The following is a 19,810-nucleotide window of genomic DNA, read 5'->3' on the forward strand; positions in this document are numbered from 1 at the left end:
AGTCAGAGTGGAGGAACTCTGCCAAGCTACGCTGTTGAGAAAGTAGAGGCATGGCATTTTTTTTTAAAGAATTTGAAGGACGTCTACTATTGCACCCAGGCGCAATTCAGCCAAGTGTTGGTGTTTTGCAGTGTCAATGAGGCTGCTCTCTATCAGTGCAAAATGTTATTCAGAGATAACGAGATCAATTCAAGATAAATTAATAATCGTTAATTTTTGTTTGTATTTTTATTGTGATTTTCTTTATTGAGGTGATAAGAAAATTATTCAAAATCTAAACAAATGTCATAGATCAATGTAAATGAGCAAAGTTATCAGTCCGATACAAAAAAGACCCGATAATGAGTAACTTAACGCCACGCTATGATTTTCAATTAGCTGACATAAGTTGCTAGAAAGATTTGAAGCATTTATGCTCCGCTTTAAACTATATTTTGATTATTTTAGAGAAGTAGTGTGACAACTTGGTTGTGTCTCCTCTCTATATCTTTGTATTGTGCATGAAACAGCAGAGAGGCATGATAATTAGTGACTTGTCGCCACGGTATAATATTTAATGAGCTGATATTTGTTAAATAGATTCTAAGCATTCATGTGGCTCATATTTAACATAAGTCACTATTATTCAATCAGCCAACACTACTTTTTAGAAAGAATTAGAAGCATTTGCTGATTTATACATATTTTGATTTTTTTATAGAAGTAGTAGCACAACATGGCCGGGTCTCCTCTATTACCTCTTTTTATTGTGCGCAAGACGCCTGAGAGATAATTAGTCATCTGAGCAATGCTATAATATTCAAAAAGCCGACACTACTTGTGAGAAAAATTCAAAAAAATTTTGTAGCTCATTTGAGTATATTTTGATTTTCTAGAGAAGTAGTTAAACAACTTGGGTGTGTCCCCTCTCTTATCCCTTTTAGTCACTTGACGCCCTGCTATAATATTCAATTAGCAGACACCACTTAGAAAGATCCGTTACTTCTTTATACAAGTAGTGGCACAACGTGGTTGTGTCTCCTCTGCGTCTCTTCATAATGTGCACGAGGCACTGGAAAGCTTTACTTTTTTTTTACGGTACTTTTTGTAGATATGTTAATGAAGTTTTATAATGCAAAATTCACCGAATGCTTTATCTACTTGAGGTGCCTGCCTTTGACACAGAGAAAACACCCATAAACGTTTGATCTCTGACAAGCGCCCGACCCATAATCGAGTCCCTCCCGAAATATTTTTTTCAGCATACCGGCCCTCCTTCCTCCCTTCTTTGCCCCTCACCTGAAACAGGCAGGCAGGACTCGTTCTGAACACACCAGCCGAATTCGCCGGGGGCTCGGGCCAGGCTGGCCGGTGTGCCGCTGAACACAAGGCAGGACTGGCAGTCGGACAGGAAGCGCGACAGGCCCAGGCAGCCGGTGCTGCCGCACTGGGGGGGCGACACATATTGTTGTTTTTTATTTTGTATTTTATTGTTTATTGTTCATTACAATTATGTTGAAACAAACAACACAAAACCACAAAATCTCAAAATTAACAAATAATCTGAAAAGAAAAATGGGTCGACAGGTTTAAGCCGAACCCTTTTTTGAGAGACCTGTCCCCCAAAAATTACTTTAGACGCTTCTTCTATCAATAAATTAAAAAAAATGATCATATCTTATGTCATTTGTTAGTCAATTTTGAAATGATCAGATTGTTTGAATCACATTCTATATTTTACAGATAAGCGTTTTTCTCTCCCCATCCTTCTCATCGTGACTCATTTTTAATAGCAGTTATATTTTGTTAGGTCTGTAATCTTTAATAGACAATTTATTGCCTTATTTTTGGAGTATGTTGTTTCCAGTCAAAGTGCGTGAAAACCGGTAAATGATCTGAGTTTGTAATTGATCAACGTCCCTCTTTCTGTCTCATTTATTATTATGTTTGTTTATATGGGGCGGCAGTAGCTCAGGAGGTAGAGCGCTCGTTTTGGGATCAAGGGATCCCCGTTCGAATCCCGGCTCGTCAGTGTTACATGTCGAAGTGTCCTTGGGTAAGACACTGAACCCCTAATACCCCCAATAAGCAGGTTACATGGCTGCAAGGCCGCTATTGGGATATGCGGAGCACATTGTAGAACGCTTTGGGAAGTCATTGACTTAAAAAGCGCTATATAAATGCAGATCATTTCATTTCATTTCATATGCTGTCTATGAGGGTTGCACTATATGTCAAAATTCTGGAGGGTCTTGTAATTAGTGATTGCATGTCTACGGTGAACATTATATTCACAACTTTTTCAATATTGGTGATATTGTTTAAATGTATTTCTAGATAGCTCTGTAGCCAACTTAATACAACACATCTGATTCCAAAGTTTTTAAGATTATTGATTAATATAGATTAATGAAAACATGTTTTATTATCAACAAAGATCTCCATTACAGTTTTTTTTAGCAATTGCTTTATTGATAACCTCCAGTGTTCCAGCAAGAGCTGGGGATGTAGAGTGTTTTTTTCCCGAGTCAATCCTTCCAAAGCTGATTTAATCAATTAGAAGTCATCAGCTTTCCTTTCTTTGGACATTTGTAAGTTAATATTTAAAGAGAGGGTGTGTATATTTAGAGATTCCTAGTGGCACAAAAGAACTTTCAGTAAAACAAAAGAAAACATCGATTTGAATACTAGGCATAAATACAAAAACTATTATACCAATGTCAGTTTTATTAAAAAAAAATCATGGTTTGAGAAACGTGTATTTCTTTTACAGAGTGGAATCCCTACTGAGTTCGTCACCATGTTTGTCTTACGCCTTATTGCATGCTGTGGCACTGATTTTTATTTGCATTGGAAAACAGTGCCATCTAGTGGTCAAATATTAAAAGCTAGGGCTTTAAGTTTGTTGGAATTAAAATACAAACTAAGTAGAATCCAAAGCAATACCATAAGGGAGTGAAGAAGAGAAAAGGAAAGATTTTGAAGCAAGTGTTAGAAGCGTCCTTCCTCGTGAGACGCTCTGTTTTGATTTGAGTGGCACTTTACCTGATTGGTGGGCTGATACTCTCGACAGCGGCCTTCACACCAGCTGCATTCTGGGTTCTTCAGACACATGCTTTCATCCAAGGCCTCGGCACAAAGAGCATCCTATTTAAAAAGAATATATATGAGATATAAATTAGACCTGGGCCCTATTTGGCGTTATTGCTGTGATAAAAAGAAATGTCAGAGATGTAATATATATATATATATATATATATATATGTATTACATGATGCTATGAGAATTTACCATGGATCAGAAACACACACATAGCCCAAAGAAAAAACGTCTGGTATAACATTTTTTATAACATAATCTACTCAAATGTGGCCAGAATTACAGTGCATGCTGGTATACCAAGATTTTATTAGCATTGTTGATTTGGACTTTCGAATTGATTCTTTCCTGGCTTTATCAGGTACTTGACAAAACAAGACATCAATTGAAATTATTTCACATTATTAAAAAAAAATTATAGAATGTATTTTCACACCCGTAAGGCGCACACAAAAATCTATAATTTAATTCAAAATATTAGCCGCGCCCTATCACACAGCGCGCCTTTATTGCGGACGTGACAGACAGCAGTGTAGGATTCTACGCGAAAATTTTAATTGTGTTTTTTTTTCCCTGTACTCTGGTTTTTACTTTGTGATAAATACGAAATAAACCGCAACCAAACTCAGTTATGTTACCTGTCCTTTTTTTATACGTACACTTGTTGTGGTATTAAAGGCGGTCGTGTGAGACATTCGTTATTAGACAGTGCGCCATATGAGCTTCCAGAGAAATTATTTGAACCAAAGGGAGTGCACCCTTTAAAACACTGCGCCTAATAGGTGTGAAAATACAGTGGTGTTGTTTTTGTCACATATTGCATAAATCAGAATTAAAATGAATTATTTTATTTAAAAAAATAATAATAGAAAATAAAATACATTTTAAAAAACAGAGCTATACCGATGTATACAAATGTTCAATAGAAGCTTTTTGGATTAATCTAGATTAACACCAGAATTGAAATAAGATTTAGCTAAATGAGGGGTCACCAAAGTGGTACCACAATGAATAAATAGCCCACCTGTGATGGGTCGTTGTGATTTTCAAGGAAATCTGATACCCAACTGGCATAAGAAATCAGTGACATGAGCAATTCTTTCTTACACAATTATTTTTAAAATTAGCATGTGCATATTCAAATCTCTCGTGACCTTTTACAAGGCATATGTTAAGTGGCTGCCTGAGCCTGTTTTAAGCCTACTTCTAAATATTACAACAGGGTAATAACGTATTAGTAGCATAGTAATTATATAGTAATAAGAAGATAACTTGTTTTAAATAGCCACTAATCAGTAACAAGAAAGTAGCCATTATGTTCAAAAAGGTTGGTGACACCTGATCCAGATTAAATTGTAATAAACGTCCAGATCTAATATATACAAGATACAAATACAACTAAAATAAAATAGGTGCAGGCCTTTTCAAACAAGTAAAAAAAATTGGTTAATGGATTTGCAAGGTCAAAGCGTTACTTTTCTCTTACCCTATCACCTTCGGTGCTAGTGACAAACAGCGGGACTTTGAAAGCCATAAGGTCTCCCTGGGCGATGCCGTTGTAACCGCTGGCAACAAGCAACACCCGTCCCTCCATCACTGCAGCCACATGGGAATAGCGCCCCTTGATGCCTTCCCCACCTACAGGAAACAATGCAAGTTAAACCAGACCAACAAGAAAAAGCCATATGAAAATATAAACTCACTGAGTGACCATCTTTCGCCAGCCGACACCCACTGATGACAGCCCAAATGGTAAAAGAAGATTTCCTCGTCGTAGCACTTTTCCTCTTGGTAGTGGATGTGAACGTTCCCACCTTGAGGAGCAGTTGAAGCTCATTGATGTCCAGAAGATTTACGAACTGGTTTATGTCTCCATTTTGTCTCACCATAGACTACCATGTAGTTTCCGATGACAGTGGCCGTGTGGAAGGCTCTTTCTCGAGGTCCCGTTGCTGGGTAACGGGAGCGGAATGCAGTCCAAAAACGTTGGTCAACGTGGAAAGCGTCAGTGTTGTTCACCCTCACACTAAACCTAAAATATAGCAAAATATTGTGCCATATCACTTTTCGTTGCTTTAAAAAACAATCCTAGAGCACATTTTTAAACTTTTATGTTAGCTTTTGGCGCAAGGGTAGGCCAACTATTTTAGTCACTTGCCACATTGGGCTAAATGAATTGACAGAGGGGCCGGGCCAGGAAAAAAAACAAAATTGAATGTTAATTTTTTTTTGTATCTGTCAAAAACGAATCTTGATCCCATACCTCAGCAAGACATGAGGAAGAAAAAATATGTTGGTGCATCAATTTCTTCTCATATGCATTAACCAATAAATATAAATGCAAGTATGTACAGGTAAACGTTATATTTCAATTTATATTAACTTGTTAATTAATGTCAAATTGCTTTTAAAACCTTCAGAATTAAAGCCAGGTATCATGTCCCTTTTTAAGCGCTACAATTTATAACTAGCTCAATTGTTTTTTTGTCTTTCTTGCATGGTATTTGATACATATCTTGCTCAATAAAATAAATATGTCATTAAAAAAATAACAACTTTCAAAAAAATGTAGGAAGCTTTTTAGATGTAAGCTTCAAGTGCAGTACACATGAATAATTCATTAAAAAAAAAAAAAAAAAAAAAAAAAAATATATATATATATATATATATATATATATATATATATATATATATATATATACACATTTTTTTTTTTTTTTAATGGGAGTGGCACGGCGGCTGGGTGGTTAGCGTGCAGCCCAAAGGTGCAGAGGTTCAGGGTTCAAGTCCAGCTACAGCAGCCTCTCTGTGTGGAGTTTGCACGTTCTCCCCGTGTCTGCGTGGGTTTCCCCTGGCACTCCAGTTTCCTCCCACATTCCAAAAACAAACATGTTAGGTTCATTGTCCAGTCCAAATTGTCCCTAGGTGTGAATGAGCGAGTGAGTTGTCTGCCTGTGTGTGCCCTGTGACTGTCAGGCAACCGGTTCATGGTGTCCCCTGCCCACTGCCCGAAGACAGCCGGGATGGGCTCGGGCACCCCCGCAATACTACTGAGGATAAGCAGTGCATATAATAGATTAAACGATGGATATATAACAGGGGCCCACGAAGGGACACTGAGGACAGGAGTGACACCAAAACAACAAGATAAATTAGTAAAACTTTATTTAACATTACTTTATATGTTTGTTTATTATTAACACAATTTCTCTTTACTTTTTTGGCGGTCCAAAATAATAAGTATGAGCTGTTGTTGACACACCCTAAATTTATACCCAGATGCCAACTCTGCAATGAAAAAATGCCAATTAAAAATAGGGGGGGCAAAGACACTTGAAGGAAAACTATATTACCATTTTTGCTTCGCGAACCTGAATTAAAAGCCCAACATATGTCGAGTCATGTCAAGTTTATTTGTATAGTCCTTAATCACAAGGGCTGCACAGACCACAGACTATTCCAAACTACAGACTTATTACACCATCCCCTGATCTAAAACCTACATGAGGGAAAGGAAAAACTCAAAAACCTCAGCGAGAAGTTATCTTGAGAAGGGGCCGCAAATGAGGTAATCCCCCTTCCAGGATGACCAAGCTGCAGTGAATGCAAACAATAAAATTAAAAAAATATATAAAATAATGAAAGCATAATATAAAATCAAAAATAAAATCAAAAGGATGACCAGGTTGCAATGAATGTATCAATAAAAAAACAATACATAGATATTGTCAACATGAAATATAGGTCATTTATAGCCATAGAATACAAGTGTGTTGTCAGCCTAGATTTAAGCAGTTCCACTGAGGTTGCAGATTGTATATGGGCCAGCAGGCCGTGGGTCGTCCACCCCTGTTCTAGTGCTAGCTGCCTCCTTAAGTGCCACAGATGGACTTTTAATATGAAAAATCTTAATTTCATGTTTCTTTTTTTTACCTGGCCGTGGTCGGTCGGTGACCTCCATAAACCAACAATGTCCTGGAGGGGCTGTGGAACACCATGGAATGGCCGGCGGTTGCCGGGGGCTTCCCGCCAGTGGGCTGGACGATTTCCCACTGCCCAGAACCTTGCAGGCTGAACCGATACAGGGTGGAGGAAAACATGTCTTCTACAGTGCGACCTGGAATTGACAATCAGGATTAAAAGTGAAGTTGAATTATGCTCTTAATCGCTACGCTAACATGATGATTTTTTTTTTTATAACCCACTTGTGACGGAAGGATGTCTATATGTTTTAATATGTTTTACCACCTTTTTTCTAGCCTCCCAACTAATGTAATGCATTCGAATGAACACATTATGGTGTTCTGCTTAATTTCCTTAATTCTTAAGGAGATTATGTTTGATTGAAATTCAAAAAATATATGAAAATGAGAAAACCTTGAGTCCCTTGCATTCTTTTTAAGATTTTAAACTTTTAGACGAGATTGACAACTTTTTGACGGACTGGAGGAAAAATCTTTACCCCTCCAAGGTAAAAAATGGCCAAATAGTGTTTCAGAATCCAAGGTAATACACCTATACTTTTCTCATTAGCAGTATTTAATCACATTTGACTAAAAATAAACTCATATTCGAAAACAAAGCTCGACATACTGACAACGTGAACGTCAGATCATAAGTAAATAAGGAGGAGACTCATAGCTAGGGCTATTAAATCACCAAATACCACCTATAGAAATAAAAGTACAAAAAATACAATAATATTGACAATATATCAACAAAATATAATAATAGAGTACCATGTGACCACGGATATTAGGTGTTTCTTGTTGGGGCGCAAGAGTGTTTCTTCTCTTGAGGGGGAGCACGACAAAATAATTGAGATGCACTGGGTTAAAGTAATCATGATTGATCAGGTGTTGACAATACAGTTTAATTTTCAAGAAAAGCTCTGATTTTCGTGGCCTTCATCTTTGATAGGTTAAAGTGGATGGAATAAATCGACTTGTAAAACCAACCTCCAAACACGTAGAGGTAGTTGTCTACCACGGAAGCGGCATGATTAGCAAGACTGGGAGCGCCGCCGCTGTTGGGAAAGCCGAGCTGCTGCCAGTCGTCTTCCAGGGGACGGTACACCCAAACGTCGCTTGCTAAGGAGCCGTTGGCTAGCTCCCCACCAAAAACCACCATTTTTCCAGCCCACTCCACAGCAGTGTGAGAGTGCCGGGCCAACTGAAAGAAGCATTGAAATATGAATAAAACACAATTTGCTATACTCAAAATAAACTCATTGTCGAAAACTAACAGTAAGCTAATGTTAATAAAGGTGAGGTCAGTAGAATTGGCAAAACTTACAGGGGAATGACCATATGACCTGCTTTCCCATTGGTTGGATGTAAAGTTGTATTTTGTCAAGTCACCAAGTGCTCTGTTCAGGTCAAATCCTAAAATTGTGTGGGATGGGGAAGACAAGAAAACAAAATTAATATTGAAAAAAAAAAACTTCAACGTGATAGTGTGTAATATGTCACTATTAGTCTTTGTAGCTTAGAATGGAGCTGAAGTGTGCGCATTCCAAGAACAAGAGGTTTTACGGTATAATACTATACTATATATAATAATTCAATCGAAAAACATTGCTAACCTAAATCGCAAAACTTTTTTTTCAACATACAGGACTGTCTCAGAAAATTTGAATATTGTGATAAAGTTCTTTATTTTCTGTAATGCAATTAAAAAAACAAAAATGTCATACATTCTGGATTCATTACACATCAACTGAACTATTTCAAGCCTTTTATTATTTGAATATTGCTGATTTTGGCTTACAGCTGAAAAAAACTCAAAAATCCTATCTCAAAATATTAGAATACTTCCTCAGACCAAGTAAAAAAAATAATTTTATAACAGCAAAACTAAATCAAACATTTGAAAATGTCCATTGATGCACTCAGTACTTGGTTGGGAATCCTTTTGCACGGATTACTGCATCAATCCGGCGTGGCATGGAGGCAATCAGCCTGTGGCATTGCTGAGGTGTTATTGATGCCCAGGATGCTTCGATAGCGGCCTTCAGCTCATTTGCATTTGTAGGTCTGGTGTCTTTCATCTTCTTCTTAACTATACCCCACAAATTCTCGATGGGGTTCAGGTCAGGGGAATTAGCAGGCCAATCAAGGACAGTGATGCCATGGTCAGTGCACCAGTTACTGGTGGTTTTGGCACTGTGGGCAGGTGCCAGATCATGCTGGTAAATGAAATACTCATCTCCGTAGAGCTTTTCAGCAGATGGAAGCATGTAGTGCTCTAAAATCTCTTGGTACACAGTTGCATTTACTCTGGACTTGATGAAACACAGTGGACCAACACCAGCAGCTGACATGGCTCCCCAAACCATTGCTGACTGTGGGAACTTCACACTGGATTTCAAGCAACTTAGATTTTGCTCTTCTCCAGCCTTTCTCCAGACTCTGGCGCCTTGACTTCCAAATGAAATGCAAAACTTGCTTTCGTCTGAAAAGAGGACTTTGGACCACTCTGCAACTGTCCAGTGCTTCTTCTCCATAGCCCAAGTCAGACGCTTCTTCCGTTGTCTTGAGTTCAGAAGTGGCTTGACCATGGGAATACGGCTATTGTAGCCCATTTCCCGGACACGTCTGTGAACTGTGGCTTTTGATACCTGGACTCCAGCTTCTGCCCACTGTCTTTGAAGCTCCCCCAAATTCTGGAAGGGGCTCTTCTTCACAATTTTGTTAAGGCTGCGGTCATCTCTCTTGGTTGTGCAGCGTTTCCGGCCACATTTTTCCCTTCCAACAGACTTTTTGTGGATATGCTTTGAAACTGCACTCTGTGAACAGCCTGCTCTTTGAGAAATTTCTTTTTGTGTCTTACCCTCCTGATGGAGAGTATCAATGATGGTCCTCTGGACAGCAGTCGGATCAGCAGTCTTCCCCATACTTGTGATTTAGTTTACTGAACCAAGCTGAGTGTTTTTAAGGCTCGGGAAACCCTCGCAAGGTGTTTCGAGTTAATTAGATGATTCAGGTGATTAGTTGAATAGCCTACTTGTATACTTTTTCATGATATTCTAATATTTTGAGATAGGATTTTTGAGTTTTCTTAAGCTGTAAGCCAAATTCAGCAATATTAAAATAATAAAAGGCTTGAAATAGTTCAGTTGATGTGTAATGAATCCAGAATGTATGACATTTTTGTTTTTTTAATTGCATTACAGAAAATAAAGAACTTTATCACAATATTCTAATTTTCTGAGACAGTCCTGTAAATCGAACCAGTGTTGTGACGCTGAAAACGGCGCTGCTTAACCAATATAACTCCAGTGATACAGATGACATATGACTAGGCATTATATCTTATCTCATTATCACACTGTTTTCACCTACAATGCCCGAAACGAATATTACAAAATGAAGATAATTGCCTAAAAGATACAAATAATCGCAAAGTCTGATCCAATATCAGACACACCTAGGAGTTGTTTCCCTTGTTGTGCATTTTTACATTTATTTACATCTTTCAGGACTAATTTCTATTTTCTAAAGTCTCTATCATTCGTTTCTGGCACCGTGGGTAAAAGCAGAGTAATAAATGAGTTAACATTGAATCCCTCTCATATGTCATCTGTATCACTGACGGTCTAGGGGTTAAGTGTGGGCGCGCTAACTGCCGCGAATCAATTCAATTCTCATTGCATCCAATATTTTGTGATATCGATAAGTGAAGTTTTATGACTGATCAATCATTGGACTAATAAATGCTGTTAGTTTTATGAACCAGGCAACAGTTATACATGAATGAATACGGTTGCTCTTACTGAAGTTTTAATTCTTTGCGCCTTAAAGACCAGTCCGCCTTATGTATAAAAACAATTATGACAAAAGACTATTTTATAATCCTGTATGCCTTGTAGTATATAAAAGAATGACATACGTTTTAAATCACTAGTGGTTTTCTATATAACACACACGAGGTTTTTAAAACAAATCAGGAATAATTAAATCTCACCTCCAAACAAGTACATAGCTCCAGTAGAGTGAAGATAGACGCCAGCCGAGCCTGTCCTCGAGGACATATAGGGGTCTCCATCACTGACGCGCCACCACTGCCCCGCCCCTACGTCGTCATGGAGACCGAGCTGGCAACTCTGGCCCAAGAATCCGGATTGGCACGAGCAGCGCTCTCCTTTCTGATGGGAAACACACACGAGTTATTTGCTATCCCTCCCGTGTTCATCCCAAGCCTTACCTTGTCACATTGACCATGTGCCGAGCAGGTGTGGGAGCACAGTGGGGTTGTGCAAGAGGGTCCGCCCCAACCCTGCTGGCAGTGGCACTTGTGTGTGGATGGGTCGCAGCGCCCGTGCCCACCGCATGCTCCAGGGCACACAGAAAAGACGTAGGTTGCGTTGAAGCCGAGCAGGTTGTAGTTGGCGTCACTGAACAGATGAAGCAGCATCTAAAAAAAAGAAGAAAATGAAAACACAAATAGAAAACTCAGGATTTAAATTAAACATTGGTTCACAATTGTTTTCTGTCATGCCTCCTAGTAAGAAGAAAACCTGTTGAACGCCCGAGGCCTCATCTCCCATATTTGTACATATAATTGTACATATGTGCCTTTTAAATTCAAATATCAAATACAAATCTTTATAAACTATATACATTTTTTGACTGACCATGTCAAACCATAGGTTACTGAAAATCAAAATTGCTAAAATAAAAAAAAAATGCATTCAAACTGATCGTTATCATTAGAGAGCACAATATTAAAAACCTGCAAAACAAAAATATATAAAATCATTAGTGCTGATTTATAATTTAATCAAAGATGATGTCTGGATTGGTGATTAGCCAAGGCAAGCGCTACATAGGATTTGTCATATTTTCTCTTCTTGTTTTTTTCGAAGGACACTTGCCTGTCTATTTACCGCCGCCATTCTCCGCCAGTCTTTTCATTTCTGTTCATTATTTTTCATGGTGTAACTGGAAGGTTTTCTATACTTATTAGCTACACTTCAGTCTTATGTGCAAAGCGCAAATGCTCAGTGCGAACAACGGCAAACTTTGCAAATAAGAGTGCCACTAACCCCTAATGGGAGTAGAGGTGCAGTTTCACTTTAAGGACAGTAATAAAAAAATCACAAGGTTGAACGCCATTTGAAAAGATTGGGTTGTATAATGGCTAAAATGAGTGAGACCTTCCCAGACGTGGCCTCGATGGTCTCGGGCAGGGTGTTGCCGCTCAGACTGCCAAGTAAGGGGCTTTGGTAGGAGTCTCCGTCGTACACAAAAAGGTAGTCGTAAGTGCATTCTGTGTCCATGAAGGTGAAGTTCAGCACGATGCGGTAGCTGCTACTCGGAGCTGGAAAGATCAGGAGGTTTATATCACTGAATGACATCAGCAGAACTTATTAAGTAGATCTTTGCATACAGTAGACCATCAAGATATGTTTTTTCTCCCTGTTTGGCTTTGACTGTTTTTGCCCGCCAAAAAGGGTGCCAAATGAGCAGGCGTCAGATACAACTCAAAATATTGATTTATGTTAGTCCCATGTCCACATTAGTTAGGTTATAAACCTGTAGATAGTTCTTTAATTATACATATAATAAATAAGTGCTAATAAATACCCAGATAAATAAATACATCCATATAGATATACAATATATAAGCTATCCATTCATCCATCTATCATTTGCACCGCTTATTCTCACTAGGGTCACGGGGGTATTGGAGCCCATCCCTAGCTATCTTCGGGCAGTGGGCGGGGGACACCCTGAATTGGTTGCCAGCCAGAGACAGACAATTCACTCTCTCATTCACACCTAGGCCTAATGTGGACCGGCCAATTAACCTGACATTTATGTTTTTGGAATGTGGGAGGAAACCCACGCAAGCATGGGGAGAACATGCAAACTCCACACAGGAAGACTGGTAGCTGGATTTGTACTCATGACCTCAGAACTGTGCCGCAGACACGCTAGTCACTCATCTGCGTACTCCCTCTATGCTATTATCTATACATCAATTAAGCACCAGGATAGAAAAAAATACCCATATGATCTTGCACATATGTAAAAGTCTTAAGTCATTAATAAAACAGGGCTGCAGACTGCAGAAAGCCTGCAGATCTTTTATACGCAAAAATCCCCCCACAATGCATTAGTGATACTGGAGAGACAGACAAGAGAAAGAACAGGAAATACATCCGCCGTTCAATGTTTTTGGCTAGCTCCTTTCTGCAGTATGTACATGTAACAGACAATCATTTTCAAGAAGATTTTTTATTTTATTTTTGTGTTACATAGAGGTTTGTTGTTAATAAATTTGCAAACATCCTCAAAGTCAATGTTTGTTATAAGAAAATATTGCTTTTTTTATCAAAGTGTTTTTAAATGTATTTCTGTAGTTTTCAGAATGTTCACTAGACTATATGTGTAATTTTTTCAATGAGTTTCAATGAATAGTTGATCTGTCCAGACCTCGGCTAGTTTCAAAATGTTTTATTTGGCCCTGCGCTTATTTGACTATGACACTCTTGTCCTATTGGATTATTCGTAAGGACTTAGCAAGTCAGCAATACAATATTGTAATTTAATGTTTTTATCAGGGGAACCGTGTTTTTTTAGCTCATTATAATGGGTTCCTATCCCCGGCTATACTGCAATTCCCCATTTCTGATTCCCACTTTAGAACAGACAACGTTGTATCCCGGGGTCAAATGTAAATCAATTATATAATAAAATATAAAAATTCAAACCTTTGATGAGCCACTCGCAGTTGCCATTAACCGAGTAGTTCCCAGGTCCATCTGTCACGTAGCCTGGTGGGCCCCTCAAGACTTGCCGGTTGCCCTTGCAGTCCCCCGCCCAGCATGTGGGCGGACCGGCCAGCAGCGCCAGCACAAGAAGGAAGCAGACGGGCAGGGGGGAAGCCATCCCTGGTGCTGTCTGGGTGGTAAAAATGGTGGATGTTTTAATATGTGTACATAGGGAATTACCAATTAAGTGACAATGCAAAAATGCTGCCACAGTTTGTAGACTCAACCCAGAGGTAAACAAGTCTAAACGACCATTTTTCTGCATCATCAACATATTTGAAGATGAATCCAAATGCTTTATTTTGTTAGTAACCGAGACAAAAAAAGGTGGTATCCTTTTACAGTGTCAGAGTGTAGAGCATGTTGGTATACCAGCTCGGTAGTCTAGATGGCAGGGCGCCCACTCCGAGACTGGGAGGTCGCTGATTCAAGCCTCGGCCGAGTCATACAAGACTTACAACATTGGTACTCATTGCCTCCGTGCTTGGCGCTCGGCATTAAGGGTTGGAATTGGGGGGTTTGGTCACCTAATGACTCCCAAAACAGCAGTTGGGTCTAAAATGGCGGCAGCCCTGTTTGGCTGCGGCTGCATCGACTCGCTACAGTTTAACTGTACGGGTCAGGTGTATCGACATTTTGTTCTGCGTGCATGGTTACAAAGAATGACGATAAAAAGTAAATTCTAAATTCTACATGGACTGGAATGGTCAATCATCTCTTTTTAGGTATATGTTTTTATTTGGGGAATGTTATTTAGTATATTGCAATTATACACAGCTGTTTTATATTATTTTGAATAACCAATATTTTATGTTGTCAATGTCTATTTATTATTTGTTATTGCAACATCTATTGCAGCCTGGTCATCCTGGAAGGGGGATTACCTCATGTGCAGTCCCTTCTCAAGGTTTCTTCATTTTCCTCATGTTGAGGTTTTTGAGTTTTTCTTTGCTCTTATGTAGGGTTTAGATCAAGGGATGGTGTAATAATAATCTGTGGTTTACAATAATATGTGCTCTGTGCAGCCCGTTGAGACTCTTTGTGATATAGGGCTATACAAATAAACATGTCTTGACTTGACTTGTGGTTAATTGTTTTATTTTCTTACTTTGTATTGAAAAAAAAATGGACTGGATAGACGTTTTTATATATTTCTAAATAATTTTACGTGAGAAAATGAAACAAATTGTAATACAAATCAAGTTTACAATTATTTAAAGTGTGAAAAAAAGATGTATTTATAGAAATTTATTACAACGTAGCATACATTGTTTACAACAGGATTCAAGTGGCACTGCACAATAAAACTTTAATAGGATATTTCAATATAACCACGATAAAATAATAATATTATTTAGGTAGGCAATATTTACAAGGTAGAGCTTGAAGACTGGCTCAAGTGCATCGTGAATTGTACTACTTAATACAAAGAGATTAGGAGCGACATTATGCACAAGTTAGAATAAAATACACATATGGTATCTTTGGATTCTAATTGTTGTGACATTTCGGGGGATATATAATTTGGTGCAAATTGCTCTTTAAAAACTTATTTAAAACGCAACAATGGTTGATTTAATATGCCATAGACACACAATTGAGTTGAGTAGAATAAAAAACGATTATTACCCGCTTGTTGTTGTTATATTTGGCAGAGTAAACAAACAATATTAAATGTATAACGATAAAAATGTTAAACACACAGTGTTCTAAAGAGGTGTACACCGTTACCCAGCCATGGCCCGTTAGCTTAATCGCTAGCTAGCTATCTCGCATCTACTCTATGCCATTTTTTTCAACATGTTGTATTTTTTCCACATTTCCTACGCACCAATTCCCGTCTCCCCGACTCCTTCGCCATTTACATCTTTTGTCTCTCTCCGTGTCGGTCTCCTAAGCGAAACGTCCTCGTGATGGAGGAGACAGCAAGAAGAAAACCGGCTAGCTAGCAGAATGCTAACAACAACACGGCTGCATCCGTTAGGCGGCGACTGTGCACGATCCAGATGCGGACTTACTCCGGATCGATCATTTTTGATTTAGGGCATCGCTCTTGGAACTGACTAAAATGAGACCAAAAAGCTGTTTTATATTTGCCAATACGGATGCTCGTTGTTGTTGTGGTGATGGTCGACACAGACACAAAAACTGACTCAGTGGCGTAACCTAGGAGCGATGGCGCACCGCATCCAGAAAAAAACACATTTATTTTGGAGTCTATTCATTTGTTCATTTAATTCAAACGTATTAATTTGAAGTTTGAATTTTGTTGGAAGAACAAAACAAAAGAAATTCGTAAAAAATACAGGAATTGTTTCTCGTGGGTGTTGCTGTAATATAAAATCTCCAGCAGATAGCAGTAGAGCGCTCCCTCCATCGTCAAGGCAACCGTCTGCTTTCTTGCAGCAAACGTTGCAACTATGTTGATTTTATTAGAAATGTGACGCAGGGCAGTACGACGCAGTGGTTAGCGCGTGTGCGGCACAGTTCTGAGGTCGTGAGATCAAACCTCCTATGTGGAGTTTGCATGTTCTCCCCGTGCTTGCGTGGGTTTCCTCCCACATTCCAAAAACATGCAGGTTAATTGACAGGGCCAAATTGTTCCTAGGTGTGAATGAGCGAGCAAATTGACTGTCCCTGTGTGCCCTGCGATTGGCTGGCAACCAGTTCAGGGTGTTCCCTGCCCACTGCCCGAAGATAGCTGGGATGGGCTCCAGCACCCCTGCGACCCTACTGAGGATAAGCGGTGCAGATAATGGATGGATGGATGGATGGATGGAAATGTGATGCAATCATATTCTAGGAAAAACTTGTTATCTAGAGTGATTTGATGTAATATATTTGGTGAAGAAAAAAACGTTCTTCTTATCACTATGTGCAGCTTTAAACTGAAATGTTTCAAAAACTTTAGACCATTAACGTTGGCTAAACAATGCAGTATATTGTCTGCAAACTACTTCAGTACACTTTACTGTTTATTGATTGGGAATACATATAGTTTTATTTTTTAGCAAGTCCAAATTATTAAGATGATATTGAGTCATTGATTTTGTGTTTGAAGAACAAATGTTATAATAAGTATTTTACAGTATATATTATATTATGATATCTCATGTGCGGCCACTTTCTGTTATCTTAAAGTAAAAGTTTCAGTTTTAGAGTCTTTAGCAAATTTTGAAAGAATGAGGATTGAATAGTAAATGGACAATGTGTAATATTTTGACCACTAGATATTGCCGTCTTGTGCAGTGCAACAAATAACGCGTGCTACTAAGCACAAGGAAGAATACAAACTACAAAGGCCGAAAAGCTCTACTCTTCTTGTTTTTACCAGCCGTTTACAAAGTTTTTGTTTTTTGTGGTACCCTTTGTAGCAATATGACGGACAATAATGGGAGCTCCTTCTTGGTGAAGTTCATGATATGTAAATTTAACACAAAATAGTATTTTTAAAAACAGCATGTGTGTATGAGTTTATGTATTTTTGCTAATTATTTAAACAATATTGTTTACTTTTAATTAATGTTTTTTAACCACCAGAAGTCACTAAATAATACATATTGTGCATTATACAATGTAAAAAACAAAAAAACAATTCTGTGTACAGAGAAAAACGATTTTGCAATGCAGACTTTTAATGATTTTAACATAAATGTCTCCTAGGATAGTAACAAGAAACAAAACAAAACAAAAACACCAAGCAGCTATACAGTGGTTCTTCACATTCCTTTTTTGTCTTTGCTAACACAGAACATGAACCCACATGAACCCACAACATGTGTTATGACCTTTTCTATACATTTTGTGCAGCCACCAGAGAAACTTTATAAACACCGTAAAAGGTTCTTCCTCTTCTTGTACACAGAGACATCTCTGTAAACGGCGTCTTTGCATTAACACGATTTCGACTTGCAAATCAGGTTAGTCTGGTTAGCAGCGAGAGACAAACCCTCTCAAATCGACGGCGAGTCCAAACACAGAAGCTTTTAATAGTTTCATAGAAACATGACCTATGACATCACACCCATGGATCTTCTGGCTCCAAAAACATACTGGTACTTTTTTAAAGTATCTTGGGATTTGCCCAGGAGGAAATTCCTCGGCATTGAAACATGCCTGTTGCAAAACTGTGTAGCTGTTATCAAAGTGTTGCTTAACCCTTGTTATGACCTCTTTTTAAAGATCATTTTTTTTGTACTTTTTTATACAGTTAACATTGAAATGTGAATGAAAATAACATTTCATTGTTTTCTGTTGTTGGGACCAATCTAAGAAAAGTCATGGCATTTAAACTTAGATAATAATTAAGGTTTTCTTCTGGCAGTGGCGGGTCATTTGGACAAGCTCAACAGAGAAAAACAGCCAGGTTTTAACAAATTCATAAAGCATATCAGCACATTTACAGAAAATTAGCACGGAAAAAAGCAACAACATTCAAAAACAAATTGTAGTTTTGTGATGTTATAGCACAATGATTTTTTTCCCTAAAAGTCATTAATATGTGGAAAATTTGAGAGAAAATAATTTTAGTAGAAGAAAATATTGTAATTTTATCACATTATATATTTACAAATTTCTCACAAAAATTAACAATGTTGTCGAATATTGTAAGAATAAAAATCCCAAATTTGTAATGAAAAACATAACAAGTTTTTCTACGTAATAAAATTACAAACTCCCCCACCAAAAAGAGAGATTACAAAAATGAGAACTTGGCACATTTGCCTCACAAAAAACAAATACAAATACAAATATAAAACGAATAAAAATAAAAATAAGAAGTTTCTCCACATCATAAAATAACAATTTAACCCCCAAAAAACTTGCAGATTTGTGTGGCATATAAAGAACACAAATTAATAAGAAGAATTGTAGCTTTGCGACATTATGACAAAGGCTTGTAAAATGATGTCGTAAATAGGCAATCATTTAGAAGAAGAAACAGGGAGTTTTGCTACATTATAACAGGACAACTTTCCCCACAAAACAATTGCAGATTTATAATTTTGGCCCAAAAACTAGTCACACATTTAAAATAAAATAAAATAATAATTTCAAACCACAGAACCTGCAAATTCAAGTTGCAAATTTGAATACAGGAAAACTGTAATAATGTGACCTTATGAAATGAAAATTTAGCAAAAAAGAGACCCAACATTTTATGCAAGAAAACTCATATTTTTGTGACATGATTTGCAAAAACAAAAAAGCATATGTCTCAGAAGAAAAAAATAGTAGTTACAATTTCTCCCAAAAATGAAAATGATAAATGAAGAAGAAAAAACTCAGATGATCAGCAAATATAGAAAAACTACACGTATTAAAAGAGTAATGTGCGGTTTTGAGAGAATTTAAAAATATTTTCAGTGGAAGAATTTATAACATTTAAAAAAATAATAATTGACGTTATTTCCTATATTTTTTTCATCAGTTGAGAAACTGTGTGACTGTTATCATATTATTGCTTGATAGAGTAAAAAAGACGGGTTATTTCAACTCTGTCGAGCACTTGTGCAACATTTGAGATGACGGGAACACTGATAAGGATGTAAGCTTATCTTTCTCTTATCTTTCTAATAATATTTAGCTACTATACTATAAGCAAATATACTGCCCAGTCAGAAAAAATACAATAAAAAATGAATTGATAGACGTTTTGAATCTGGAACTGATTTTTAAAGTCTGATGTCACTGCCCTCAAAAGGATTGTAGTGCTACAAATAATATAAACAAATAACACAAACTTAAATCAACGCCCGTGGGATTCAAAGGTTGTTTATTTCTGGTAAATATATCAGTCTGTTTTTTTCATTTGCTACTTTTTACCTTGTCAATTTCATTTTTCTTGGAATATTGCTTCTTCACATCCTACAAATACATCTATAAGGCCATAACATGTAGAGAATTATGTTTGAGAAAATAAAAAAATGTCAAAAACTGTCAGTTCTGCACATT

General features: G+C 37.6%; 1 protein-coding gene across 1 annotated transcript in view; it reads right to left on the reverse strand.

The window, feature by feature from the left end:
- The window catches only part of megf8 (multiple EGF-like-domains 8), a 53,475-nt gene extending 37,482 nt beyond the window's left edge, over positions 1–15,993 (reverse strand). Inside the window, exons 1-13 of the mRNA XM_088326748.1 lie at positions 15,687–15,993; positions 13,796–13,985; positions 12,236–12,399; positions 11,284–11,493; positions 11,044–11,224; positions 8,374–8,462; positions 8,037–8,250; positions 7,012–7,195; positions 4,965–5,110; positions 4,782–4,892; positions 4,565–4,716; positions 3,025–3,126; positions 1,279–1,426 (exon numbers count right to left, since the gene is read on the reverse strand). Of these exons, the coding sequence (XP_088182874.1) occupies positions 1,279–1,426; positions 3,025–3,126; positions 4,565–4,716; positions 4,782–4,892; positions 4,965–5,110; positions 7,012–7,195; positions 8,037–8,250; positions 8,374–8,462; positions 11,044–11,224; positions 11,284–11,493; positions 12,236–12,399; positions 13,796–13,985; positions 15,687–15,716 (1,921 nt within the window). The 5' untranslated portion in view covers positions 15,717–15,993. The remainder of the gene's footprint in view (positions 1–1,278; positions 1,427–3,024; positions 3,127–4,564; positions 4,717–4,781; positions 4,893–4,964; positions 5,111–7,011; positions 7,196–8,036; positions 8,251–8,373; positions 8,463–11,043; positions 11,225–11,283; positions 11,494–12,235; positions 12,400–13,795; positions 13,986–15,686) is intronic.
- Positions 15,994–19,810: the final 3,817 nt, after the last annotated feature.

This window comes from Urocampus carinirostris, chromosome 2 (genome assembly GCF_059441175.1).
Source record: "Urocampus carinirostris isolate Australia breed hairy pipefish chromosome 2, RoL_Ucar_1.0, whole genome shotgun sequence".
NCBI classification, from domain to species: Eukaryota; Metazoa; Chordata; class Actinopteri; order Syngnathiformes; family Syngnathidae; genus Urocampus; species Urocampus carinirostris.